The sequence below is a fragment of the Sminthopsis crassicaudata genome, chromosome 2 (genome assembly GCF_048593235.1).
Source record: "Sminthopsis crassicaudata isolate SCR6 chromosome 2, ASM4859323v1, whole genome shotgun sequence".
Taxonomy (NCBI): Eukaryota; Metazoa; Chordata; class Mammalia; order Dasyuromorphia; family Dasyuridae; genus Sminthopsis; species Sminthopsis crassicaudata.
This window is the reverse complement of record NC_133618.1, coordinates 634,649,733-634,677,041: the sequence shown is the minus strand read 5'-3', so window position 1 is coordinate 634,677,041 and position 27,309 is coordinate 634,649,733. Positions and strand designations below refer to the sequence as shown.

General features: G+C 55.5%; 1 protein-coding gene across 3 annotated transcripts in view; it reads left to right on the top strand.

Annotated features, from left to right (window-relative positions):
• The window catches only part of TSPAN15 (tetraspanin 15), a 48,341-nt gene extending 22,782 nt beyond the window's left edge, over nucleotides 1–25,559 (top strand). For all 3 annotated transcript variants that reach the window (XM_074296549.1, XM_074296552.1, XM_074296551.1), the window contains exons 2-8: nucleotides 4,912–5,097; nucleotides 5,495–5,569; nucleotides 16,411–16,506; nucleotides 18,662–18,778; nucleotides 22,628–22,675; nucleotides 23,871–23,987; nucleotides 24,684–25,559. In XM_074296549.1, coding sequence (XP_074152650.1) covers nucleotides 4,912–5,097; nucleotides 5,495–5,569; nucleotides 16,411–16,506; nucleotides 18,662–18,778; nucleotides 22,628–22,675; nucleotides 23,871–23,987; nucleotides 24,684–24,851 — 807 coding nt within the window. In that variant the 3' untranslated portion in view covers nucleotides 24,852–25,559. The remainder of the gene's footprint in view (nucleotides 1–4,911; nucleotides 5,098–5,494; nucleotides 5,570–16,410; nucleotides 16,507–18,661; nucleotides 18,779–22,627; nucleotides 22,676–23,870; nucleotides 23,988–24,683) is intronic.
• The last annotated feature ends 1,750 nt before the right edge of the window (nucleotides 25,560–27,309 follow it).

The following is a 27,309-nucleotide window of genomic DNA, read 5'->3' as shown; positions in this document are numbered from 1 at the left end:
GGTATTTTTAGGACTTTATTTTTAGGACTTTTTGGGTGCCTCCCAACACCCCAAAAAAACCCAAGCAAACCCCAACAAAATTGTTCCTGAAACTTTGCATTTTAAAAAAAAGCTGAGCATTTTCTAAGCAAATCACATTATTATTTTTCTAAACTAGAAAACAGGCCAGGTGGGCCCAGCTGCCATGGAGTGGGCTGGCCTTTGAGTCAGGAAGCTGGCGATTCCTTCTCCCAATCACTTAACCCCTTAGTACCTCCACCAACTCCAAGGCTATCCCTTCTCTAGAGTTTCGGTGGGCGGAGTTTCTTTGGGCTCCTGGGTTTCCCCAGCAATGAATCTAGGGGCCAGAGCCATCCCTGCCCTCCCCCAACCTCCAGATCAAGATAACTGCATTGGTAATTACACTTAGAAAGTAGGAATTTCCTGGGTTTTGTTTCTCCCAGAAAAGAAAGCTGGAAGCCCTCCAACGGGTGCCTTCCCACCAGCACTCTGCTGTCCGAAGTTTTCCTGAATATTTTTGCAACCCCTGCTGAGGAAGAGAAAAGGGTTACATTCCAACAAAAGACCCTCAAATAAGGCCAAAGGAAGTAGCTGACTTCCTGCGCTCAAGGCTGCTGGGCTGAGTGACCAGTTCCTGCAGAGCCTGGGGCTGCGGGGTGGCAGAGACTGGCCCTTCTGCTGGGGGAGAGGGACTCTGCGCCTTCCCGGGGGAGGGAGCTTGTTCTTGGGCTGTTTGGGGTGACCAAGCCTTCGTAAGGACTTATTTATATCCTTACTTTTTTTCATTTTGGCTGGTTCAAGGAGCTTCTGGGTTGGTTCTTGTCAGCGCCCACGGTAGCTTTCAATCAGGGCTTTTGGTCCATTGGTAGTTTTTGTGTGAACAATATCCTTGGTCGGGATAGACCAGAGCTTCTGGATGCTGGAAGCCAGCCCATGATTTTCCTTTTCTGTTTGTGGTCCCCACACCTTTAGCCTCATCCCCTGCCCCTGGAGGGGGAGAGAGTAGGAGAGAATGTGCTCAACCTGAAGTGGACTGGAAGGGCCAGGCCACCAGCAGAGGCAGTGCCCAGGAACTCTTGCTGGTTTTGCCAGCAGTCAGTTTCCCGGAGGTACTCAGGCCGGCCAAGGATGCCCAGTGATAGGCTGAGATGGAGACCGGCTGTCCTAGGCAGTTAACCACCTGATCAGAAGTTCTAATTGCACAGCAAGGTTGTGATTTGGGGGCTGGGGAATGGGAGAGGATGGCAGAAGACATAGCACCCAGAGGGCCCTGCTGGAAAGAGCTTGAGCTTGAAAGGCAACAGGCTTGAGTTCAAATCTCCTTGAGGATATAAGTGACTAAGCTTCTGAGTCTTGGTTTCCTCCTCAGTAAAAAGGAGTTAGATACTTGCACTGTTCACCCATGGGGCCCTTGTGATGGCTACAGAAATGGTAGTTTTTGTTATTCCTTCCTGTGGACTTCTCTCCTGACTATGGGCTCCCATTCTAGCCCTCTGACAGGGATTGGCCACGCCCTTAGTCACTACCTTCCCCAAAGCCTGGCTTCACGTGGGGCACAGGGAGTTAAGTGTACCTTAAAAAATCATTTTATTACTCTCTCACTTTGGGGGACTTGAACTCCAGGTGGTGACCCCCTAGTTTTCCTTTACTGGAGTCAGCGGATGTTACCTTCTGGGATCTTTCTCTAGAGATAATGGACTTTGGTTTTTATCTTATCAGTCGATCCACATTTATTAAGCACCTACTGTGTATCTGTGCACTGTACTTCTGTGTCCTGAGGTTACAGAAGAGACAAAAGCTAGGCCCTACTCTCATGGAACTTACCCTTTGGTGTCCCAGTGGAAAACTCAATGAAGTCACCTCATTTCTGGTTATTTGTACCGTTGTTCAATGACTTGTAAAGCTTCTATTTGTTGAGCTTTCTAGATTTTGATTCCAAGCTCAGCCCTGAATCATGGGGCCATTGAGTTCAAATTCACCTTCAGACCCTTCCTAGCTGGGTGATCCTGTTTGTTTTAGTTTCCTCATTTGTAAAACAAGCTGGAGAAGGAAATAGCAAACCACTCTAGTGAGTTTACCAAGAAAACCACACCTGGAGTCACAGAAAGTCACAAGACTTTCTTTAGAAATGACTTTTTTGAAATGACTGAACAACCACAGGTAGGGTGGGTGGGGTGGGTCTCTGTGCATTGAATTCAGTGCTTCAGCTCCTCCTAGCTATGCACCCTTGGGCAACTCTCCAAGACCGAGTACCGAGGAGTTTTTGATTTATTGTCCTCCTTTCCCCAAACCAGGTGGAACCTCAAGTCTGAATCCTTGAGAAATGTAGTGCACAGTAATCACCCGGCCTGCTTAGAAGGTTTCTTTCTTTTGTCCCTTCAATCTGGGGAAGGGTCCTTAGAGTCACAGTACCCTGGGTGCTCCGGAGCTGGTTTCCCTGGAGCTTCCTGGTCCTTGGGTGTTGTTAGGTGGTGCAGCGGATAGAGTAAAGATTCAAATGCAGCTTCAGATGCTGTGAGATCCTGGGCAAGTCACTCCACCTCTGTCCATAAAAAGGGGATAATGAGAGCACTTACCTCCCAGGATTGTTGTGAGGGCCAAAGGAGATAATAATTGTAAGTTAAATGCTACATAAAGGTTGGTCACCCTTGTTTTCTAACCTGGGGGCTTTTAGCCCAAAGTTCTCCTTGTTTGATGTCAATCTGTTTCTGGCTGTGGAGCAGCCATCTGTGGCCCCCAGGGCAGGGGAAAGGCAGTAAGAAATCTCCGGGGCTGCTGGGCTATTTTTGAGGCTGCTCATTTCAGGGTCTATCTTTGGCAAATTGTGTATTTCTCTTGTCAAAATGTTTACCTCAATCTTTGGTTGGCATGACAACCACTTCTGTCCTACTCCTCATCTCGGACAGCTTCCGGCTCCGGGATGCTAAAGGGAGGGCCTGCTTAGGTTAGCCAGGTCAGGGGCGGCTCCTGCCCTGGACAAGGATCCCCTGCAAACACACGAAGCTCCGAGAGGCAGGGGCCTTCCCCCCACGGGAAGCTGAGCACAAAGCTCCCTTATTTGTACTCCTGTCACTGCGTAGCAGGCGGGGGCCGAAGGAAAAACCAGCAAACCTGCTTCTGAGTAACTGAAGCCAAATCCAGGGTCCAGATGTTTGTCCCCACTTTAGTCCGATCCAAAGGAGTTTTGGAGATTCTAGGTGCCCCTACGAATGTTCCTGTGGTGAGTGCAGGTGGATAATGGGAGTCTTTCTAGGTGTATCAAGACCAGTCTAGAACTCTTGGAGGTTCTGTGCTGTCCCCAGGGAAGGGATGGAGATCGGGGTAAATCTGGGAACACATTCAGAACTGGAAGGGTCCACCCCCTCATTCTCCAGATGGCAAGCATTCCCGTGACCATCGCATATCCGAGGCGGGATTTTTCTCCTGTCTTCCTGACCCAAGCCTCGCGCTCCTTGTGCTCACTGCACCACCGAGCTGCCTCCTCCTTTGTGGCTGGTTCCGGGTCATTCCAGGAAGCCTCCAGAGTTCTAGGTATATCTTCGTGTCTCCTTGTGGCGGGTTCTAGTCCTGTCAAGGGAGCTTCAGCTCAAACGTTCCCTCCTGCAATAGGCCCCTCCCTTCCTCAGCTGCTAATACCTTCAACTCTGTATGAACTACTTAGAGGGTGTCTCCTACGGGAGAGTATTAAGTATCTCGAGGGTAAGAGCCATTTTGTTTTATTCTTTTTATTCTCTGCTCTTGTCGTGGTGTCACTTACTCATACAAAATACTCGTCCGGTTGGAGAGGGGCGGCGTGGCCTGGTGGATAGAGCGTGAGCCTCAAACCAGGGAGCCGCGGGGTGAAGGGTCTCCCCTGACGTGTGGGCTTTGTGCTCCAGAGAGGAGCTGCCTGCGCTGCTCAAGAGTCTTCTGTTCTTGGGAGCTCCTGTGGCACTCACTCCCAGGTCCGGTTCCTATCTGCCCAGTAGATCTCGTCCTCCCAGCCTCCCTTGTCCTTCCTTGGCCACAGGAGAGTCAAATTTATCATTTTGTGTTTATGATGGAGGGAGGGAAAGAAAGTCCCATTTGCTTCTCTCTCGGCGGGTCTGTAATTGGTTGAATGATTAATCAGTCATTCAAGGCTCAATTATTAATCAATCTCCAATCCTTGGAGATTCTAGAGAAACTCGGGGACTCTTGGAAATTCCACGTGTATCAAGCCATGATTGGGTCTAGATGCGTCAAAAGAAGTTCTCGGGTTCTAAATATTTCCATCACTTGTAGTTGTATCACCACGTGTAGGAACCTAGTTATTCTCTCCAGAGATTCTGGAGTCCAGAGCCGCGGGCTCTGGCTGTCGGCCCCTTCTGGCCTCGGGGCCCTAAGGCTGCAGGTCTGAGGGCTCAGTGTGGGTCCGGCTGAGAGGGGCAGCTGGTCCTGGGGAGTCGGGGCTTCGGGATACAAGGCTGGTTTCCAAGGAACTGCCCATCAAAAAGTCTCTTAATGAAGAAGAAATTCCCCTCCAAATCCCAGCCAGCCGCTCTGCCCACATTCTCACCGCCACCCCCAGGCTCCCGGGAAAGGAAACTCCTAATTGATATCTCTTGTGGAGAGATCGTTTTTGGAAGCCCCCCTGCCCCCAAAGGCTGGAAATCCCCTGCAGCCGAGGAGCAGAATTAGCCCCGGGCTTTCCCAGGAGTCACTGGAGTGAGGCCAGTCCCTGTAAACCCCCGGCCCAGCGGGTGGAGAGCTGCCCTCCAGGAAGCTGGCACATGGATAGTACTCTGCCGATCTCCGACACCCAGTCACAGAGAGGGCGCTGCCCTGCCTTGGTGGGGGAGTTTCCTCTCCGGGAGTTCTAGGAGTAATTTTGTGTTTTCTCCCCCTTTTTAATGATGGAGGAAAAGAAAGTCACCGTTGCTGTCTCTGCAGTTTGTAGGTGCCTTAATTCTCTCCGTGGGGATCTACGCGGAAGTCGAGCGCCAGAAATACAAGACCCTCGAAAGTGCCTTCCTCGCGCCCGCCATCATCCTCATCCTCCTCGGGGTCATCATGTTTATCGTCTCCTTCGTGGGGGTCTTGGCTTCCCTCCGGGACAACTTCTGCCTCCTCCAGGCGGTAAGCTGGCCTCACCCCTGCTCCTGCCCAGAGGGAGGCTCCCCGGGCCCCGCGGGTGTGGGAGGGCCCCTCATGGGCCGTGGTCAGTCAGTCAGTCACATAACCGGGCAGAGAGAAGACCACGAAGTAGATGGAAGGTGGTCTCCGAAGGGGCGGCCCCTTTTACAGATGGGGAGACTGAGGCAGAGAGGTTCTGTCTGAGGTCTGAGCCTGCCTCCCAGCCCCAGGCTCTGTGTTCGTGCTCCCCTAGTGGCCTTGTGTAGCGGAGCAAGCACTGACTGGCTTGGAAGCCCAGGGAGGCAGCTTCCCTGCTGTGGAGCCTCAGTCGCTCATCTGTGAAGTGGGCGTGGGAAGGGCAGTGCTGGGCCCCCCCGAGTGACCCCCTTCCTCCCCACAGTTCATGTACATCCTGGGGATCTGCCTCATCATCGAGCTCATCGGGGGCGTGGTGGCCCTGACCTTCAGGAACCAGGTGAGCCGCGAGGGCAGGTGTGGCGTGGGGGGGGGAGGGGGTACCTGGAGAGGAGGGAAACTGAGGCTCAGCGCGGGCCCAGGTCCTTCCTCCCCCCAAGTCACGCTGACCTGTGCTTGCTCACTAATGCAGCCACAGGCCCCGGGAGCCTCGAGCAAGCCCCGGAGGGGCCGAGCTCAGGGAGAACCCGAGGCCCCCTGCCTCTCGGCGGTTGTTACTGCCACCCTCACCCCGCCCCCCGTCGGGGGGTCATCAGTGACACGGCCTCGGTGACGGGATCCCGGCCGAACCCTCCTTGGAGCCGGTGACGCTCCCGGGTCTGCTCCCCGCAGGGCACCCTGATTCCGTGGGGCGTTTTCGCTGGAGTCACCCGCCAGTTTTAAACATCCCTTGGGATGGAGCAGAGCCCAGGCTGCGGCCAAAGCAGAAACGTAATGAAGACCGTGGGCCAGCTGGCCCTTTCCAGAGGTCAGGCCCAGGGCTGGCCCGGGACGGAGGCCGGACTGGCAGGCTCGGGTCCTTGGGCGCGTGGGAGCTCCGTGAGGGCCGGCGGTGGTTGTTCCGTGTGCTCTGCAGGATCGAGGAACGCTGGGTATGGGGGGGCACAGGGGGCATTCCCCGGGTCAGTTAGGCAGCGGGCCACTCGTCGTGAAATTGGAGTCCGTCCGGCTGCCGGGCTGCAGGGAGCATTCTGCTCGTACTCCCCGGGACGCCCTCAGTTCCCTGCTCTGTAAAAGGGTCCCTTCCAGCCCTGCCCGTCTGACCTGTCACCCCGATGGCAGAGTTCCGCCGGCTCCTTCCTTACCTGACCTGGCCCCTCACGGTCCTGGGATTCAGGGGGCCCAGAGCTGACCTGTTGCTGGGGGAATGCTGCTACCCCTGCGGTCAGGTTAGAGGGAGGGGCCGGTCTTTCCCTCCCCCCTCCCCATCCTGTGCCCACCTGTGGCCACCAAGGCAGAGTCAGCAGCTCCTGTGTCTCAGTGGCTCCCCGTGAGCCACTCGGGCTGTTGGGCCCCTTGGCACAGGGGCGCACTGCGCCATGGCAAGGGGGGGCAAAGGTGATGAGAGAGGGAGGAGGGAGGAATGTGGGAGAACCCAAGTGTTCCTCCTAGAAAGGATTCCTCCTCCCCCCCTCCCTGCCCTTCTGTTCTTCCTCCTCTCTCCTTCCCCCTCCCCCTTTCTCCTCCTGTTCTTTCTCTTCCTCCCTCCTCCCTCCCTTCCCCCCTCCTCCCTTCCCTCCTGTTCTTTCTCCTCTTCTTCTTCCTCCTTTCCTCATTCTCTTCCCTCTCCTCTAACCCCCCTCCCCCCAGTTTTGACCCCAGGCCGCACTCACCATCCATTTGTCCTTCAAATCAGACCCATCTCTTCCAAGGACAGACTCAGAGGCTTTCTTGATAAAATCAGCTTTTTAATCAAATTAGGTAATTGAGACGGCGGAGGGGCGGAGGGGCTGCAGGGAAGAGCGTTTTGTTGGCAGGAGGCTCGGCCCCTCTCCTTGGGAGGGAAGGAGGGGGGTGCGGGGTTCCCGGCTCCCCCCAGGAGGAGTCCTGGCTGACGAGGGCGCTCTTTGGGCCCCTCCGGCCGGCCTGCTCCGTGGGTCCTGCGGCTCAGGCCTGGGAGCCAGAACTGGAGGTTGGGAGGCTGAGCGGGCCCAGCACGGAGCTGAGGGGACCATTCCCAGGCCAGTGAATTGAAGCCCCCCCACCCTTGGACTGCACAGGCAGAGAAATCCATCTGGGCCCCCGGGCCTCCTGGCACCTGGGGGCGTTTTCTGGGGCTCCAGGGGCAGTCGGCTCCCTCGCAGGCCCTTGTCTCCCCTGGGATGCCAGCCTGGGAGCGACCTCCCGTGTGAGGTCAGGCAGGAAGAAACCGCCAAGCCCAGCCCTCCCCCACCCACTCTGGGCCTCCCTGCCTCAGGTGTCCCCCAGGTAGGATGAGGCCCCCCAGGCAGCAGGTTCCCAGCACCTCCCTTAGGGACGCGGTTTCATAATACTTGCTGAATTAGGTGGACCCTGGAGCTGCCTCCCTGGGAGCAGAGAGTTCAAGCCTTGCTGTGATGCTGCCTCGAATTCTGGGGGCACCCCCCCATCCTGAGCCTCTTTGAGCCTGGAGATAAATGCAGTGGGGAACTGGCTCCCCATTTCATAGATGAAGAAGCTGAGGCTCAGAGGGGACCCCTGATGTGACACAGTCTCACATAAACGACAAAGCCAGGTCATGTGGGCATCCTTCCAGGACGCTGCTTCTTGGGTGAGATGAGAGGAAGAAGCCTCATTGATGTCGGAGGGGATGGAGGAGGAGGAAGAGAGACCGGACCTTCCGGGGACTTCGTTCCCTGGCCTGGGGGAGCTGGCCAAAGGACCTCGTGTGATGGCCAGATGTGGGGCCGCCCCCACGGCCCTGCTTTCCCACGGCTCCCCTGGGCTTCACCCACTCCCGGACGGTGAATGACCCCTCCCTCCTGCCTTTCCTGCTTTCTTCTCTTCCTGTAAATCAAGTCCCCAGAGGAGTTGAGGGCGTGGAGGGGAATGGCCAAGAGCTCCCCCAGCACCAGCCACGATCAGCCCAGATGTCACCTGGAAGCACAGGCTTCAAAGCTCAGGGACCTGAGAGACACTGGCTCACCTCGTTTTACAGAGGGGGAAACTGAGTCAGGGGGAGGCCTTCACGGCAGCGCTGGGATTTGAGTCTTGCTCTGGCAGCTCCATCACATCCCACGGGGTTCCTGCTCGCCTCTTTGTTCCAGATGCCGGCACAGCTGCGGGCCGAGGGCTCTGCGGGCTCCCGCCTCTGCTCGGATCATTTCCTTCCTGCCTTTGTGCTACCCACGGCGTCAGAACTCTTCCCCGGGCTTCCTCCAGCGGCCGGTCTGACCCTCAAGGAGCCCTCGGGCTTCTGGCTCCAGAACTCCCAGCCGCCCTCAGGCTCCCGCTCTCCTTTCAGTCTTGGTTATGGGAAGGGGCACTTAATGCGCTTAATAAGGCCAGATTTTGAGACCTGCTTGACTCATTCCTAAGAGACCGAATGACTCATTGAAGATTGCCTCAGCTCTGGGTGCAGAGGCCTGGATTCAGATCCTTCCGCTGACACTTTTTGCTGAGTAATCCCGGCGGGATTACATTCTCCTTTTGCCTCAGTTTCTCTCTCTGTAAAATGAGTGTGTTGGAATAGAAGGTCCCCTCTGGCTCTGGTTCTGTGATCCTCTGAATTGGCAGATACGAGGGAAAGATTGTGAACAATGAGAGGGGTACAAAGGGACTAGAAAAAAGGAAATTCTTGTCCAGTCGTTTTTCAGTTGTATCTGACTCTGGGATCCCGTTTGGGGTTTTTCTTGGCAGAGTTACGGAAGTGGTTCGCCATTTTCTTCACCCCATTTTACAGATAAGGAAACTGAGACAAATGAGGTGAAATGACTTGCCTAGGGTCCTGGTGGTCCAGAGGTTAGTGGCAATGAGAGAGCTGTTAACAATCCCCTTGAAATCGGCCACAGGTTTAGAGTGAAAGAATTCACTCATTCCCAAATGTTAATTGCAAAATGAAAGTTTATTATTGGATAGAAACCGGTTTGCCCAGAGACTGACTTCTGTAGCATCGAAGATCGATGGGAAATGGAGTTTTGGCTCTGAGAATGCTTTCTCTGCGGGCAGAAGGTCCTGGCAAATTGCTTAGGCCTCTTAAAAGGGGGTTGAGGGAGGCTGTTCTATTGGGTGTGTTGGTGGGGGCTGGGACAGCTCAGATCAGGGTTCCTCGATCGAAAGAGAATTTAGAATTCTAGGAGTCGATCTCTCATCCTGAAAGGTTGGGACTCGGTCTCGACTCCTGGAAGCCTGGACCAAAGGGGAGACCGATCTCTGAGAGGGAGACTCTTAAAGGGAGCAGTTCCCCCCCGCCCCATGAAGATGTTCAGGCCCAGGGCTCTGCTCACTTGCCACGTGGCTCCGCTGAAAGGAAACGTCCCCATTTCAAAGAAAAGAGAGCGACATGAGGCCGCAGGCTTCCCTTCGGTTCCCAGGAAGACTCTAGAGCACCTTTCAGAGGGATGGTCCGTGGACAAGCAGAAGGGGAAGCAGCGATCCCAGGAGGAACGGCTCGGGCCCCACGAAGCTTCTCTCCTCCTTGGATAGGGTTATTCCGTGGGGAGCACAGAGAAATGCGACCAGCGTGGCCTCCCTACGTTGTAGAAGGTTGTTTTTTTATTTTTGTTGGCTCCTCTTGTGGATAAGGTGGCGGCTCTGGGCAGATGCTGGGAGCAGTGACAGCTGACACCTGCACCCGTGTAGCATCCTCGCTCTTTTCAGAGAGTTGTTTGCTTTGTTCCATCATCTCGCCTTGAACGGCAGCTCCCCCAGGGAGGGTGTTGTTTTTGCCTTTCTTTGTTTTCCTGGCACTTAGCACACTGCCTGGTACACAGTAGGTGCTTAGTAAGTGCTTGTTTTCTGATTGGTTGTTGCTATTCCCAGCCGCTGGTCACCTAGGGTTTATTTTGTATGGGCCTGGAGATGTGTACATGCTGTTTTTCCCTAGCTCTGCTTGCGAGCCTTGGTGACAACTGTTTTTAATTCTGTCTTTGTATCCCTGTCACCTAGAACAGTGCCAGGCAAACAGTAGGCACTTCATGAATGCTTGTTGGTTAATAGCTGCTACAGAGCTGGGACAGACAGCGGTCCCATTCATTAGGTGAAAGAGCAGGGGCCAAAAGGACTTGAGAGACAGGGAGTGTAATGGAACAGTAGCAATCCTTGAGGACAGATTCTTGGTGAAGACTTATTCAGTTGAAATCTTAAAAAAAACTATTAACTCCGGGGCAGCCAGGTGGTGCTGCGGGTAGAGCACCAGCCCTGAAGTCAGGAGGACCCGAGTTCAAATGTGACCTTTCTGGCTGTGTGACCCTGGGCAAGGCACTTAACCCCAATTGCCTCAGAAGAAAAGAAAAAACTGTTGACTTCACAAGCTGAAGCTGGAGGAATGGAACGGTAGGGTTTTTTGTTTGTTTGTTTTTTTTATGAAAAAGATCTCGGGGTATTAGTGGGTTACAAGGTGAACACCTATCCTCCGTGTAACTTGGCAGCTATAGAAGCAGATGTGATCGCAGAGCTCCTCTGCCCTCCTCACCCGGCCCAGCATTTTGGATTGTCTCCTTCAGGCCCGAGCGCCATATTTAGGAAACACTTGGAAAATCTGGAGCTTTGTCTGGTAGGAGACCGCCAGGTTCTGTGGGATTGATGGATGGAATCGGGGATGCCTGGTCCAGAGAAGACTCATGGGATCCAGCCAGTCCGGGGCATCCCCTGGAAGTCAGGCCCTTGTGCTCGGTGGCTCTCCGAGGGCAGAATGAAGAATGGAGTAGAATTCTCAGGAGCCAGATTTAGGGGTGTAAGGAAAAGCTTTTTAGCCATGCGGCAGATGCTTCAGGACGTGGTCGGCACCTCACAAAGCTTGCAGGACGGCCATTGGCTGAGGAGATTGTTTGGTGAAACGTTGGATGTAGATGGTCTCATAGCACTGCCATTTTGTGGCTTCTTTCTCTGAAACTCAGTTTACCTTTTTGCAAATTAGGCATAATAATGCCCCCCCCTCCGCCTTCCCCAGAGGGTGTTTGTGAGGAATACATCTTAAAATAACTTTTTCCTGCCAAACAGTGCACCTATTGAGGATGGGGACAGGCTTGTCTAAACTATATCTGGTATAGTTATATGTATGTGTGTGTGGAGAGAGAGACAGAGAGAAGGGAAAGAGACAGAGAGAGACAGAGAGACAGACAGGCCTGGTGGTTACTCACGTCTCTTAGGCAATGTTCACTGAATAATTGAGGAAAGACCTCAGGGCTTGCACATTCTGCACATGTGGAAGGGGAGGCAGACTGAAGTAAGTGCCTGGGACCCCATTTGCACTCAGGACTTCCTGACTAGGCCCAGGGCTCTGGGCAGCCTGGGTGAAGAGTCAGAAGAGCCGCTCCCTCATTCCATAGCTCGGGGCAGTGTTGAGTGACTTGACCAGGGCCACACAGCTGGAATGTCTCCACTGCCCTTCTTGGGCTCTGCCACCCTTTTCTCTTCCCTGAAAGGCAGCGGCTCCATTGGCTTCTGAGTCATCCTTCCCCCGAGTCTCATCTGCCCATGGTCATCTCGGAGGGGAGTTTCTCTTCCTTGGCCTGCAAGGCCTGGAGCTGCTGTCCCGGCCCCCTCCCCGAGGGAGCCATTGCTTAATTCATTTCCTCCAGATGCTGCCGTGGGTGTGGGTGCTGAGGTCACCCAGCTTCCCAGCCCTCTCCCAATGTCCCTTCTCTTCTTTCCCTGACTTTCCTCCTCACTCAGCTTTCCTACCCCTCCCCCGATAGCGGGAATTCACATTTCTATGCAGTGAAGGAGCCTTGAGTCCTGCTCGGCAGCCGGACGGTCCCCTGACTTCTGGGCCTCTGGGCCTCATTTGTACTACGAGGCCTCCAAATGCCCACGTTCTGACATTGCTGGCTGAGACTTGAACACCTTTTCTGGCTCTGACCTTCTACGTTCCAACCCTTCCGACTGTCCCACGTTCTGTGTGTTCTGAGGGCCCTCCCGACTGTCGTACTTTTGCCCTGTGATTTAAGCTCCCTTTGGTTTTGTTCCATGAGTCAGTTCTCTGCCCGCCATTTGCCAGAGTGGCCATTTCTAAGCCCTCCCCTAATTCAGCTCATCACAGAACAGGAGTCACCTGCAGAATCGTTTAACCCATCCTCGGTAGACCAGGTGTATTGGACACTTTAATCAATGTGACAGGGTCATAGAGGTCATTATGTGAAAGCAAGTGACCCTGTGTGGGAAGTAACCTTGGGATCGGCTGAGAGAGCCAGACTCGTCTCTGGGCTGGGGTGTGACACGAGAGCCGAGCCCCCTCCCACAGTGGCCCGTTGAACGTGACCAAACCCAGTGGGAAAGGACTCCTCCCAGGGAAGCCTTTGTGGGGAGGGAAGGAGAGGGAAGAAAACTTCTTCTCCCCTCTCAGCTCTTCCACATTAGCAAGGCGACGTCCTCTCCGACTCCAAAAAGTCAGGGGGTCTCACTCCCATTGGCAAAGGCGGCAGGGTCCATGACCTCGGGCGGCCAGGGCTGCATCCTCATTGGGAGCCGAGAGACGGATCTAGGATGGATAAAATGGAGCAAGAAAGCGGAACTTCAGGGCTCCTCCAGGACACCCCGTCTCAGGGAGGGGCAGAGAGCCAAACCCAAGGAGAACATAACGAGGGCTCCCTGGAGGGAGGGGTTCCAGGAAGCGGTAACTGAGTTTCATGACCTCATGGCCACATAACTTCTCTGAGTTTGAGCTTTCTCTCCCCAGGGATCCAGGATGTGCAGGCAGAGTGTTTGGGCAGGACGTTTCTGCCCGTGCCATTCGTACGGAGTAATAGCTTTTCTAAAGGCTAATTCAAGTCTGGCTGATAACCAATGGGGAGCATGCCAGTGGGGGCTCCTAATATTATTATTATTTTTTTTTCCTGTAAGCATTTTTTTTATTATATATATATATATATATATATATATATATATATATATATATATATATATATTTATAATATTATCCCTTGTATTCATTTTTCCAAATTACCCCCCCTCCCTCTATTCCCTCCCCCCGATGACAGGCAATCCCATACATTTTACATGTGTTACAATATAGTCTAAGTACAATACATGTGTGTGAATATCATTTTCTTGTTGCACAATAAACATTAGAATCCGAAGGTACATGCAACCTGGGCAGACAGATATTAGTGCTAACAATTTACATTCCCCTCCCAGTGTTTCTTCTCTGGGTGTAGTTGTTTCTGTCCATCATTGATCAGCTGGAAGTGAGTTGGATCTTCTTTATGTTGAAGATTTCCACTTCCATCAGAATACATCCTCATACAGCATTGTTGTTGAAGTGTACAGTGATCTTCTGGTTCTGCTCATTTCACTCAGCATCAGTTGATTTAAGTCTCTCCAAGCCTCTCTGTATTCCTCCTGCTGGTCATTTCTTACAGAGCAATAATATTCCATAACCTTCATATACCATAATTTACCCAACCATTCTCCAACTGATGGACATCCATTCATCTTCCAGTTTCTAGCTACAACAAAAAGAGCTGCCACAAACATTTTGGCACATATATGTCTCTTTCCGCTCTTTAGTATTTCTTTGGGATATAATCCCAGTAGTAGCGCTGCTGGGTCAAAGGGTATGCACAGTTTGATAACTTTTTGGCTCCTAATATTATTAATAAACTGCAGCTCTTTAGGTTTTATTTAGTGCATTTCAATAAATAAGCATTTTTAATTTATTTAATTTATTACCATGTTATGACTTTTCTCCTCTTTTCGATGTACTTTTATTAGGTACATGTTGTTGAGCACCTACTATGTGCTAGGCACAAAATCTATAGGAAGAGGCAAAAGGTAGTCCACGCCCTACCCAAGGAACTTAGGATTTAATGGGGTAACCCTAGGAACTTGAGGGGAATAGCAGTCAGCTGGGTCAGCCTGTAAGTTTGAGGATAAATTGGGAGACGTGGTTGCAGGGTGAGACCTATACACCCTTCCTTCCCCCCCCCACCCCCGGTTAGTCATTTGTTTCAGTCTAACAAACACTGTTTAACCACTGACCTCTCAGTCTGTCTGACATGGCTCCCTCCCTTTCTGAAGGTGGGGCAGGCTAGTTTTTTTCCTGTACTCCCCTTCCCCCTCACTGCCCCCTGGTCTTGACCATCATCAACATGGTCTTTAATTGGATTTCAAGCTGGCTCACACAGGAGTGTTTGCTGTTGGAAATACTTGACTGCCCTGGTGCCCCCTTGGGATTGATGGGGGAAGGGGGGAGGGGCCTGGACCACTTAGCTCAGAGTGGCTCTCCGTGATTCCCAGTGAGATGTGCAGGAGTTTGGGGCATTGGAGGAACAGGCAGTAGAAGGCGAGCTGCGGTCAAGATTGAAAGCTCTCTTGCCTATATTTGGTGGTCAAAGCTTATCCTTGGGGCAGCTAGGTGGTGCAGTGGTTAGAGCACCAGCCCTGAAGTCAGGAGGATCTGAGTTCAAATCTGGCCTCAGACATTTAACATGTCCTAGCAGTATGATCCTGGGCAAGTCACTTAACTCCAAGTGCCTCAGCAGGGGAAAAAAAAAAAAAAGCTTATTCTCTTAGGAAATTTATGGATTTTCCCCTTATCTACGTCGGGCCTGCCTCAGAGAGGACCAGTTCAGGCAGGTGCCCTGGCTCTGGTGAAGGTGCGTTTTCTGTCTCTGTAAATGCCCGTGTGCAGCACTGGGCATGGCCCTTCCCAGGGAGGACCCCCTTGAGTAACTTGGTCAGGAGTTGTGTTTCCTGGAGAAGCAGAGGCTCCGTGACAGTCGTGGTTCCCTTCTCGCGTCTCTGGAGCAAGGTTAGGCAGAGGACGAGGGCAGTGTCTGTTGGGTTCCTCCCTCTGTACCCTGAGAGCTGAGGACGCCCGCATGGTCCAGGGGAGGAACCCAAGGTTTGTAGTCCTGAGGAGCTGAGCGCTAGGCCAGGAGCATCTTTCACAGCCACGGTGGCCCCGGACAACGTATAAGGTGTCCCCAAAGTCTGCTAGAGCTTCAGGGCGCTGACTTTGGGGACACGCTGTGTAGTGAGTGCCTGCTTCAGTGTAATACACACAGTAGGGATGGGACTGCCCCTGGAACCTCCCAATGGCTCTCCACCAATATAGGCTGGCACCTTCTGTACAATTTATAATTTTAAGGCAGGGGCTCTCACCTTGTGGTGTCCTGGATCCTTTGGGTCATCTGGGAACTGATGGATCCTTTTCAGGGTGCTTAAATGCTGAAATTAAAACACCCAGAATTACAAAGGAAACCATTGAAATATGGTTATCAGAATAAAAAGAACATCAAGTTCCTGACCCCCCGGTTAAGAACCTTTGTCTAAAAGAGTTGCCTACAGTAATCCCATCTAATAAACCTTTGCCAAGCGCCCACTCTGTGGTCTGGCCCTGAGAGAGGTTAAGGAACTCCCCGGAATACTACACCTACTGTGTGTGAGAAGGATTTGAATCTGGGTCTTTCTTGAGCGAACCCCTCCTCAGCCCTGACACAACGTTCCATTCCCAGGGCAGTGGCCCTAAAGCACCGCCTGAGTGAAAGCGGGGCCCACAGGGCCTCCAAAGGATGTTAGGTGACCCGGCCCAAGCCTGGCATTGCTCGGGGGAGGGGTCCCCACTGCCCTTCACCCCCAGCTTTGCTGTCTGGCTCTTCTTCGCGGACATGAGAAGGTCCCTTGTTGTGGCCGGCCTTGGCCGTCCCTGACGGTCCTCTGCAGCCTGAAGGCTCCTATTGTTCTGTGGCGGGCAGCATTGCCTGCCCATCTTTGGGGCATCACCCACCCACGGCCGCTGTGAGGTCCTTTGTTTGCCCAGAGAGCTCTCGCACAACAGATGGACTGTGAGGGCAGACGGCAGCGTGACTTGGGGTGGGACGCAGGCCAGACGGCATTCTTCCCGGGGAGAGGTGCCCGCCCCCAGCAGCAGATCAGGAGAGCCGTGGGGGAGGGGAGGGGGAGTCATCAGAACTTCCTGGAGCCACCTGGGTGACCTTGGTCAAGCCACTTTCCCTGGCAAGGTCCCAGGCTCCTTGTCTAAGAAGTGAGAGCTAGCTGACCGTGCTTGGGCCTTCCAGCATCTCGTGAACCCCCTCCCCGCTCTGAGGCCTTCCTTCCTCATCTGTAAAGGGGGGACAATCGTCCAAAGGGCTGTTACCTGGAACGTGTGTCCTGCTGAGCAGAATCATACGGAGTCGGGGAGAAGGGAGAGACACCGGAACCGGACTGATCTTTTCTGAATTTCTCTTTTCTGAGCAGACGATCGAGTTTCTGAATGACAACATCCGAAGAGGAATTAAGAATTATTACGATGACCTGGATTTTAAGAACATCATGGACTTTGTCCAGGAGCGGGTGAGCTGGGGCTTGCTTGGGGACTTGTTTCCCTGTGAAATGGTCCCTGCTTCTGATCCTTCTTGACCTGACGCTCTCAGGGAGGGAGAGGTGGAAGCGCTCTTGTCCTCCCTCCCTCCTCCTTCCTGCCTCTTCCCCCCACTCATGGGACGGTGACTTAGGGAAGGGAGCAGGGGTTATCGTGGCGTCTTTGATCCCGAGCATACACAGGGGGTCAGAGGCACAGGGTTCTAATTCTGCTCGCATGCACCCTCGGGACTACCTCAGGGTTTTTCTCGGTTATTTGTGAAGATGAGTCAACCTGAGTGGTCCCCAAAGTCCCTTCCAACCCCAAATTGTGTGACTGGGCACAGCACAGGGGTGCGTACGCCCACAACCATGGCACTAATCATGAGACATTTGTGTAGTGCTCAAAGGGTCCCTATGTCCAGAGCAAGTTTAAGGATTTCCTCACAAAAGGCCCATCAGATGGCTCGATAGGGAAACTGAGGCTTCGGAGCGAGGGCTCCTGGCTGGTTCTGGTGCCTTGTGGCCTCTAGGCCTTAGTGCCCACAGAGGCCCTGTCCTCCTGGAGTTCTCCCTAAGTCTGCCTTAGTTTACCACAGGAAACTGTTTGAAAGACCATGTTTAGGAGGGGAAAGGCTTGCTGGGGAGAGCAGCAGCACGCTTATCCCATGCCTGTCAGACAGAAGGTGCTTAATAAATGCTTGTGCACTGACTCCCCCATCAATACGTGGCCAGCCCGTGCTCAGACGCACCCCTAGCTGGATCAGGGCCTGCCACAGAGCTCCAAGCCAGAAGGGACTTTGGGGGCCGTCATGTTCCTCTCACTGGGGACCAAGAATTCCCATGCCAGCCCAGGGCTGGGGTGGGGGCTCCCCTTCTTGGCTTGAAGTCCCCCAAGGAGGAGGCTGTGGCTCTCTCTCCGTCCTGCTCCCTCCCCATCCCGCACCTTCCCACAGGCAGGGGAGGAGCCTGCCCTGTGTGCATTTACATGGTAGCACTGCCAAGCGGGCGATGGCCTCCCTCCCTGTCTCCTGTGCCTATCCCGCGGGGTGCTCGCCCTCAGGAAGCTGCCACTCTGGTGGCACACAGCACGGCAGTGAGACTGGCACTTGAACCCAGACCTTTCAGGCAAGTTTCTTTGTGGATGAATGCTGAGTCTAGAGTCAGGAAGACCGGGATTTGAATGCCGCTTAAGACCTCACCTCTGCATGCCTCAGTTTCCCTCTCTATAAAATGAAAAAAATAATAGCAGCACCTTCTTTCATAAGAGCCAGTAAAATAATTTGCTAACCTTAATGCTCTCTAGAAATGGGGGCGCCTTTGGCAGGTCTTCTCTGAATCCCAGCTGTTTGCTTCTGACCCACTCCCTCCCCCTCAGAACCCTCCTGGGCTCTCCTCCCCCTTCCCCCAGCTCACGGACTCATGGCCCCCGGGTCTTGGGCAGGGGGGAGGGGGTGGGGCTCTCCAGTGGAAGCTTCCAAAAGGGAACACGAGCTCCCCTCGATGTCTGGTCCTCTTTCCATCCTCCCCCCACCCTGGAGAGACCCCAAGCACTGATAAAAGTGGTTTCTTGGCCCCACCCAGGTCCCTGAAAGAAATGCATCCCTGAACACCTCATGAGGTGAAAGGTGGCCAGCCTCCTCCCTTCCCCCCACCTGTTGAACCTCTGACTTTTGTCTCCAGACACCAAACGGATGCTCGGGGGCTCTCTGGGAGAACCCTGTTCATCTTCAAGCTGGATGGCAGCTCCTCGGAAGGGGCAGAATCTCCTCCTGCCTAGTTCCCCTAGGATCAAATTCTTGTCTTATAGTTGGGGAAACTGAGGCAAGAGATTGCACTTGACTTAATGCCTGGGCCTGGTATCAGCTGCAGACCTGGGTCCTTAGCCATGAAGCAGAAATGGCCTTCCTCACCCCAGCTAACCCTTGGTGAAAAGGGCCTGGGTGGCAAGTGTATGCTATCCTCACTGAGGGCCAGTGGAGGAGGCCTTGTTATCTCTCTCTCTGTCTCTGTCTGTCTCTCTGTCTCTTTCTGTTTGTCTCTCTTTGTCTCTCTGTCTTTATCTCTGTCTCTCTGTCTCTTTCTGTCTCTGTCTCTCTCTCTCTCTGTCTCTGTCTCTCACACACTGATTTTTTTTCTTTCCTGCTAGTTTAAGTGCTGCGGTGGAGAAGACTACAAAGACTGGGCCATGAACCAGTACCATGACTGCAATGCCCCCGGGCCCTTGGCTTGCGGGGTGCCGTACACCTGCTGCTTCAGGAACACGGTGAGTCCCAGAGCCATCGCAGCTTGCTATCAGTAGGGGCCGCCAGGCCGACGTTTGCAGGGATGGGGCCGAGGATGTTCTCAGATCCATCCACGGGCACGCCCCAGCAGGGTCTGGGAACTTGGGTCACAGCAAGAAATCTTGTTCCTCTGAATGTGATTGTGAATATTAGCAGCAAACGTGGCCGCAGCTTTCCCAGGCAGCCGGGGGCCGTGAGACCAAAATGGGGCCGGACCCCTGGTCTGCACACTCGGATTTCAGCTGAACCCCCTAAACACCCCTCAGGGCAGCTGCTGGATGAATGGGGGAAACTGAGATTGAAGGAAGCTTAGGGGCTTTCTCCATACAGTTATGAAGTGTCTCAGCCACAATTTGAACCTGGTTTTTGCCTATTCCAATCAAATCACCACCTCCCCCCCACCCCCAATTACAGCTGTGGCAAAGCTGCCTCCAAGGATCCCCTCCCCTCTTTGTAAAAACCAGGGGCTGGCCTAGCCTTCCTGGCTCCCTTGGACAGTGTCTGAGGAAGCTGTGCACCCCCCTTCTCCCCAATCACGTTCTCAAATGCCGAAAATAAAAGTCCTCGGGTTACAAAGGAACCAGTTTTAGTGAGATTCAGTCACCAAAGTACTAAGCGGGTGAGTGTGTGGGTGCCCCGGATGGGACGATCTCATAGGCCCGCTCTGATTCTGCAGCCATGTGAGGCGGGCAGCCGGGGGCCACGCAGATACAGACTCAGCACAGGCGCAGTTCAGGTCCCGGCCCTCCAGGCTCGCTGTGTCTTACTGCCATCCACTGGGCTTTTGTCCAGGCTCCCCAGGTTCCATTGTCCCAGAGGTCAGGGAGGCCCCAGAGTCCCAAAGGCCCCAGAGTCCCAAAGGCCCCAGAGTCCCGAAGGCCCCAGAGTCTGAAGGCCCCAGAGTCCCCAGCCCCAGAGTCCCCAGGCCCCAGAGTCCCCAGGCCCCAGAGTCCCAAAGGCCCCAGAGTCCGGAGGCCCCAGAGTCCCAAAGGCCCCAGAGTCCCCAGGCCCCAGAGTCCCCAGGCCCCAGAGTCCCCAGGCCCCAGAGTCCCCAGGCCCCAGAGTCCCCAGGCCCCAGAGTCCCGAAGGCCCCAGAGTCCCCAGGCCCCAGAGTCCCCAGGCCCCAGAGTCCCCAGGCCCCAGAGTCCCGAAGGCCCCAGAGTCCCCAGGCCCCAGAGTCCTGAAGGCCTCAGAGTCCCCAGGCCCAAGAGTCCGGAGGCCCCAGAGTCCCGAAGGCCCCAGAGTCCCCAGGCCCCAGAGTCCTTGAAGCTCCAGAGTCCCGGAGGCCCCAGAGTCCTGAAGGCTCCAGAGTCCCCAGGCCCCAGAGACCCAAAGGCCCCAGAGTCCCGGAAGCCCCAGAGTCCCAGAGGCCCCAGAGTCCCGGAAGCCCCAGAGTCCCAGAGGCCCCAGAGTCCCGGAAGCCCCAGAGTCCCCAGGCCCCAGAGTCCCAGAGGCCCCAGAGTCCCGGAGGCCCAGAGTCCCGGAGGTCCCGGAGTCCCCAGGCCCCAGAGTCCCGGAGGCCCCAGAGTCCCGGAAGCCCCAGAGTCCCCAGGCCCCAGAGTCCCGAGGCCCCAGAGTCCCCAGGCCCCAGAGTCCCCAGGCCCCAGAGTCCCGAAGGCCCCAGAGTCCCCAGGCCCCAGAGTCCCCAGGCCCCAGAGTCCCCAGGCCCCAGAGTCCCCAGGCCCCAGAGTCCCCAGGCCCCAGAGTCCCGAAGGCCCCAGAGTCCCCAGGCCCCAGAGTCCCCAGGCCCCAGAGTCCCCAGGCCCCAGAGTCCCGAAGGCCCCAGAGTCCCCAGGCCCCAGAGTCCTGAAGGCCTCAGAGTCCCCAGGCCCAAGAGTCCGGAGGCCCCAGAGTCCCGAAGGCCCCAGAGTCCCCAGGCCCCAGAGTCCTTGAAGCTCCAGAGTCCCGGAGGCCCCAGAGTCCTGAAGGCTCCAGAGTCCCCAGGCCCCAGAGACCCAAAGGCCCCAGAGTCCCGGAAGCCCCAGAGTCCCAGAGGCCCCAGAGTCCCGGAAGCCCCAGAGTCCCAGAGGCCCCAGAGTCCCGGAAGCCCCAGAGTCCCCAGGCCCCAGAGTCCCAGAGGCCCCAGAGTCCCGGAGGCCCAGAGTCCCGGAGGTCCCGGAGTCCCCAGGCCCCAGAGTCCCGGAGGCCCCAGAGTCCCGGAAGCCCCAGAGTCCCCAGGCCCCAGAGTCCCGAGGCCCCAGAGTCCCCAGGCCCCAGAGTCCCGGAGGCTCAGAGTCCCTAGGCCCCAGAGTCCCCAGACCCCAGAGTCCCCAGGCCCCAGAGTCCCGGAGGCCCCAGAGTCCCCAGGCCCCAGAGTCCCGGAGGCCCCAGAGTCCCCAGGCCCCAGAGTCCCGGAGGCCCCAGAGTCCCCAGGCCCCAGAGTCCCGGAGGCCCCAGAGTCTGGAGGCCCCATAGCCCCGAAGACCCCAGAGTCCCCAGGCCCCAGAGTCCCGGAGACCCTCTCTTCCTTTCAGGATCCCTTGAAGGCAGCTTTGGGCAAAGCCTTTCCTGACCCCCCCACGTCTGTCATGAATGAGCTCCTGATTAGGTATTACCTCCCTGTTGCATCTCTCTGGTAGAGTAGCAGCTTTTTATGGACAGAGGCTGTTTCTTTGTGTGCTTGGCACACAGTAGGTACTTAATCACTGCATCGTGGATGAGGAAGGAAAGAAGGGAGGGGGGTTTATTAAGTGCCCACTGTGTACAGGCTTTGTGCTAAGCATTTTACAAATACCCTGTTTGCTCTTATGCTATTACCTCCGTTGCACAAATGAGAAAACTGAGGTGGGGGAGGCTCTATGAAATAGCTAGTAAACATCAGACAGGATTCTAACCCAGGTCTGCCTCATTCCTGATCTGGCTCTTGATCTTGGGCACTAAATGCCCCTTCTCTGCTTGGGTTCTTGGTTCAAGCCTGGGACTTGAGACCAAGCAGACCCTGAAAGCCTCGGTGGGATGCCCACCAGGTAAGAAGGGACCCACAAGAGAGCAGAGTACTCCTCTGACAGACGAGGAGCCTGGGGTCAGAGAGGCAGCGACCCTGCCCAGAGCACCAGCTCCCGAGGGCTGCTTCCAGACCTGCTGAAGAGGGACGCTGACATTGTCCCAGCCGATGCTCCCAAAGGGCGGTATCTGATGGGTGTGCTCCGGCCCCCCTTGAACTTTGCTCCTTTCATAGTTGTGGAGAATTTCTGTTCCAAGCCTAAAGTACTTTGGAATGGTCCCGGTTCTGGCCCATTTGCCACCTGGTTCTGCAAACTGTCAGCTGCTGACAGACTGGGGTAGGGGTGGGGATTTTTTATGGCTGTAATCTGACCCTCTCATTTGACAGAAAAGGAAACTGAGACCAGGGAGGAGGGGAACGCCTTCTCTGCTAACGGCGGTGTGGGGCTCGTGCAGTGTCTCCCCGTACCCCTCGCTATGAGGATGTAGGAATGTATTTTTTCTGACAGTTTTCAGACAGAGCAATCAAAGCCATCTGGAGTCATGAAAAAACGCTCAAAGTCACCCCTGATTAAAGAAATGCAAATGAAAGTAACTCTGAGGTGCCGCCGCCCTGGTCAGACTGGCCAATACAGCAGAAAGGAGTGTGACAAACGCTGGAAGGATGGGGGAAGATGGGTTCCTGAGGCAGCGCTGGGGGAGTTGTGAATCATGGGTTTTGTGCATAAAATTTAAAAATAGAATTTCAAAGGAGAACAGTTCTGCTGGATGCAGTTACCAAAATGTGTTTTAAAAAGGACTTGGGCCGCGGCTTAGGAGCCTCTGCCCTAGGAGCTGCTGGGGAGAAGAGCCCCCTGGGCCATTCTGACTGTTCCTTTCTCTTTTAGTCTGACGTCATCAACACCATGTGTGGCTACAAAACCATCGACCAGGAGGTGAGTCCTTTCAAGCCATCAGTCCCTCCCCTTCTCCCGGTGCCGACCGGAGCTTCCCCAGCCCGGCCGGCTGCTTCGGGAGCGAATGAGAGAGCTCTGAGACTGGCCTGTGTCAGCCGCGGCCGTGGCGGCAAGAACAGGGTCTGAGGGGCGGACGCTAGGGTTTGGGGGCCAGTCCAGATGCTTCCTCATCGTGGCTCAGGGGTTCCCCTGCATCCTCACAGACAAGGAAATGGCCCGGTGACTTCTTCACTGCCAATGAGGAGTCTGTCTGAGGGACAGAGAGAGACAGAGACAGACAGAGATAGAGAAAGGAGAGAGAGACAGAGAGAAAGGAGAGAGACAGAGAGAGACAGAGACAGAGAGAGAGAGATAGAGACAGACAGTGATAGAGATAAAGGAGAGAGAGATAGCGAGGAGGGAGGGATAGAGGCAGAAACAGACAGAGAGATAGAGACAGAGGGAGGAGATAGAGAGAGGCAGAAAAGAAAGGAAGGAAGGAAGGAAAGAGTGGAGGAGGAAGGAGCAGGTACTTTGAACCCCCCCATGCCCTGACTCCCTGGGTGCCCAGAGAGACCCCGAGGACTGCCCAGAGTGCGGCCCTCCTGACATGGCAGGGCCACATGGCTGCCGGCACACGTCGCTGATGGTTTTCGAGCCGTGTCCAAAGCTCTTTACCAGATATAATTGTACCTGATCCTGCCAGCAACGCTGTCTAACCCCATGTTATAGATGAAACTCCTGAACCCGAGAGAGCTTAAAGTACCTTCTTTCCCAAGTGTGTGAGATCTTCCTGACTCCTGGTTCACTATGTCCCTTGGAATGTTAACTCTAGAACAGTCCTTAGAACCTGGGATTCAGAATGTCAGAGCCAGGAGGGCCCTAGAGCAGGGGGTGCTAGAACACAGCCCTCAGCTGGTGGGCCGGGATCCGGGCGGTGCTTGCAGACCCTCCTGCCCCTGCCCCATGGGGAATCAGAGGGGGCCCCCAGGATTGAGGCGAGGACCCGAGTTCCGGCCCTGTTTGCCCCCCGTTGCGTGGCTGGGTCTGCAGAAGACTTGGAGCGGTGACAAGGTGGGCCAGGCAGCCCGGTCGGGCCCCTGAGGTTCTGGGTCCTGGAGCTGCCGCCCTGGGAGGGCAGAGGCCGGTCAGGGTCCGAGCCCCCCACCCCAATCCCTCTTGTCCCTCTGGGCAGCGCCTGAGCGTCCTGGACGTCATCTACATCCGCGGCTGCACCAACGCCGTGATCATCTGGTTCATGGACAACTACACCATCATGGCTGCAGTCCTGCTGGGCATCCTGCTGCCCCAGGTGAGGCAGCCCTTGGCGGGAGGCAAGGCAGGGAAGCCCCCGGGGCGGCAGGAGGGCTCTGGGGGGGGAGGCAGTAAGCATAACAACAGCCGGAGGGGAGCAGACCTGGAGCTCTCTGAGTCCGCACCCTCAGCTTCCTCCTCTGCAAAATGGGGACAGTGACCCCCACCCACTGAGGCTGGGTGCTTCCTGTTGCCTGCACTACCCACGGTGCCCAGGACAGAGCTGTGATCTCAGTGACTTGGGGGCTCTGGGACAGGAGGCTCCTCTGCCAGTGTAGACTAGCACCTTCCCAAGTGCCCAGCACCTTCAGCCAGTGTTGGAGCAGCATTCGAACCCGGATCTCCCCGGCTTCACCCCCCATACTAATGAAGGCCGGCCTCTCTATATTGTGCCAAGGTCTGCAAAGCTGCTGACACAGGTTCTCCTTGGGCCTCACTCTGGCCTGATAATGTCAGTGGTGGTCATTATCCCATCCTACAGATGAGCAAACTGAGACCCCGAGAGGTGGAGTGGTCAGTGAGCAGCCTGTCAGCTTTAGCAACAGTAAAGGGTGCTGTTAGTCCTTGGCAGAGGCAGGACTTGAATCCAGAGCCTGTGGCTCCAGAGCAGGAGCTCTTTTTCCCGGGAGTGATGGGGCTTGGGGCGCTGTGGGTGGGAGGGCGGCCCCCAACTCTGCCTCCCTTTCCTGTGCAGTTCCTGGGCGTGCTGCTCACCCTGCTCTACATCACGAGGGTGGAGGACATCATCTCGGAGCACTCGGTCACTGACGGCCTCCTCAGGAGTGAGAGGAAGCCGGACATGGAGTTTTCGGGGGCCGGCTGCTGCATGTGCTACCCCGGGGAGCACCTGCCGGGCCTGTGACGGCCTGCCACCAGACTGGGGGGGAGAACTGGGCCTTCCATCCCCCCACAGTGACCCCGGTGAGACCCTCGGAGCCCCAGGCCCATCTGGCAGGGAGCCCGTCCTCCTCTGCCCCAGGCTTCTCTGGGACTCGCAGGGGGTCCTGACTCAACCATCCTCCTCCCAGGGACAGAGGCAGAGAGCCAGGGCCAACCGACCAGAAACCCCATTCTTGTGCCTTCTGTGGTTGTGTGACTGAGGAGCTGGCCTGGGGGTCCCAGAGCCCTGGGGTCTCCCACCCCCGCCTCTATCTCTGTGGACAGCTGTCCCGGACCGCTCATCATCCCACCTGGGAAGTTCAGGGCCGAGAAGAAGGAAAAAGATTTCTGGGTTAAGCCTGGGACTCAGAGTGTGGGAAGGGGGGATTCTTGCCCTGAGCTGGCGGCCAAGGGCTGCTCCCGGGCACTGGAGTCAAAGCGAGGCTGGTTTTGTGCGGGTTATGGGGAGGGGGTGGGTGCACGGCCCCCCGACCAGCGTCCGAAGCCTTGACGAATGCCCCCAGACGGCCGCAGGTGTCTTAGCGTGATGATTCCTTCCGTGTTCTGTGCGGGCTCATGCCCAGTGCCTTGAGCCCCCGCGGGGGCTGCTGCTGTGGAGACCCCTTTTTTATGTGACTTTTGTAATTGTAGAGTTTTGTACACAAATAACAGGCCTGTTTGACTAATTGAACCGTGCGTATGCATTTTGTTTGGCTTTTTCACTCCCTCTGACCCCTCGGCCGGCCGGCTCTGCTGCTCAGACCCACAGCATCCTGCGCCTGTGAGCCGTGATTCCCTCAGGCTGCCCAGGACTGCGGTCTCCGATGCCAGCTACTCTGCCAGGGCCCGCGATGGTGAGGGGGACAGAGACAGGCCGCCTCTGAGGAGTTTGTCCCGTGGGGTAAGAAGGGAGAACCCGGGTGAAAAGAGGCAAAACCCGGGCAGTGAAGGACCAATGAAAACACGTTTTAAGGCCCCGGGGGCACCACCAACTGCCCAGGATGCCCACAGACCGGGTGCTGAAGTCCCCCTCTCACAGGGGGAAATGAGAAGTCCTCAGACCCATTAGGAGGTGCTCTGGGACCACTAAGTCTGCAGGGACGCCTTAGACCAGATTGACGCAGAAAACGGCTCCTCCTGCGTATTTCTGGTTTATTTAGATGTTCTCCCTGAAAGTTTCCTGGTTTCACTTAGCTGTGGGGAGCCCGGTGTTGGACATGGGGGAAGTCGGACTCTAAGGCTCGGTGGAATTCTTGGAGCCCTCTCCTGCAGTGCTTGGGAGCGGTCAGGCGGCCTGGGCGACTTCTAGGCGGCCATCTTGGGGGAAGGCGCGTGGACAGCTGCCCCCGAGGCTGACGTTCCTTCCCCAAGAGCCTTTGTGGGACCTTAGGCCAGGCTGGGGGTGGGATGGGGTAGGTATACACAGCCCTGCTGGAGGGTGGGGTGCCCTGTCCCTGGGGACGGAGCAGTGTTGCACTCTGGATCTGAATCTTGAGTCCCCTGATCTCACGTTCCAAGCGCTCTCTTGTGGCACTCTGTGTCTCTCCATGTGGCCTTTGGCAGTGGGCAGCAGCTTGGGCCCGGGACTGCAGGAAGCACAGGGAGATTTCCCAACTCTGGCTCTGGCTCAGACGCTGCAGTTCCTGGCTCGCAAAGCCCGTGAACTCTCCCAAAACCGAGGTCTTTAACCCGGGGCCCACCAACCCTGCGCGCAGCTTGCCAGATGTCAGTGAACTTGGATGGGGGAGAAGTTCCTTATCTTAATGTAACTGACCTCCTCCAGAATCCTTTGTGTATTATTTTCCGCATTGAAAAACCTTATTTGGGCAGAGTCCACAGACTTCACCAGCCTGGGCCAAAGGGATCCAGGACACAGAAAGGGCTGAAAACCTCTTCTCTGAAACCGAATTGCTGGGAAGGAGTCTTACCTGCATCCATAGAGCTTCCCCTCTGGGTGTTCCTGCTGCCAGTCTGGTCCCTGTGCACCGGGTGCTGAACTAAGGACAAAATCCCAAGTCCCTGCCCTCCAGCTGTTTACATCCTACCAAAGAAAGTGGAAGGACATCCTTCTCCCCTCCAGCCACTTCCAGTATCACCCTCTGTGGTCTCGCCTCTGAAGGCAATTATCAGAATTCCTCATCCCTCTCTGCCCTTAGATCTTGTCTCTTTGAGAGGCAAGGAGGCCCAGGGGGAGGCTGTCACAAGGGGAGCCCACGGAATATCCTTGAGGATGAGGATTGGTTGGGGGGAAGGGAAAGCAGGAGAGTTTGGTGCAATCCATTTTTGGAAATCTCTTCTCCAAGTAGATAAATCCCAGCCAGGGGGAGCCCTAGAACTCCTCAAAAAGCTGGGGTTTACAACCTTGTTCCAGGCCTTGAGTTTTCCTCAGCCGGGAAAGAGTCCACATTTCTGACAGAAGGTGACAGGGCATGCTGAGAGCT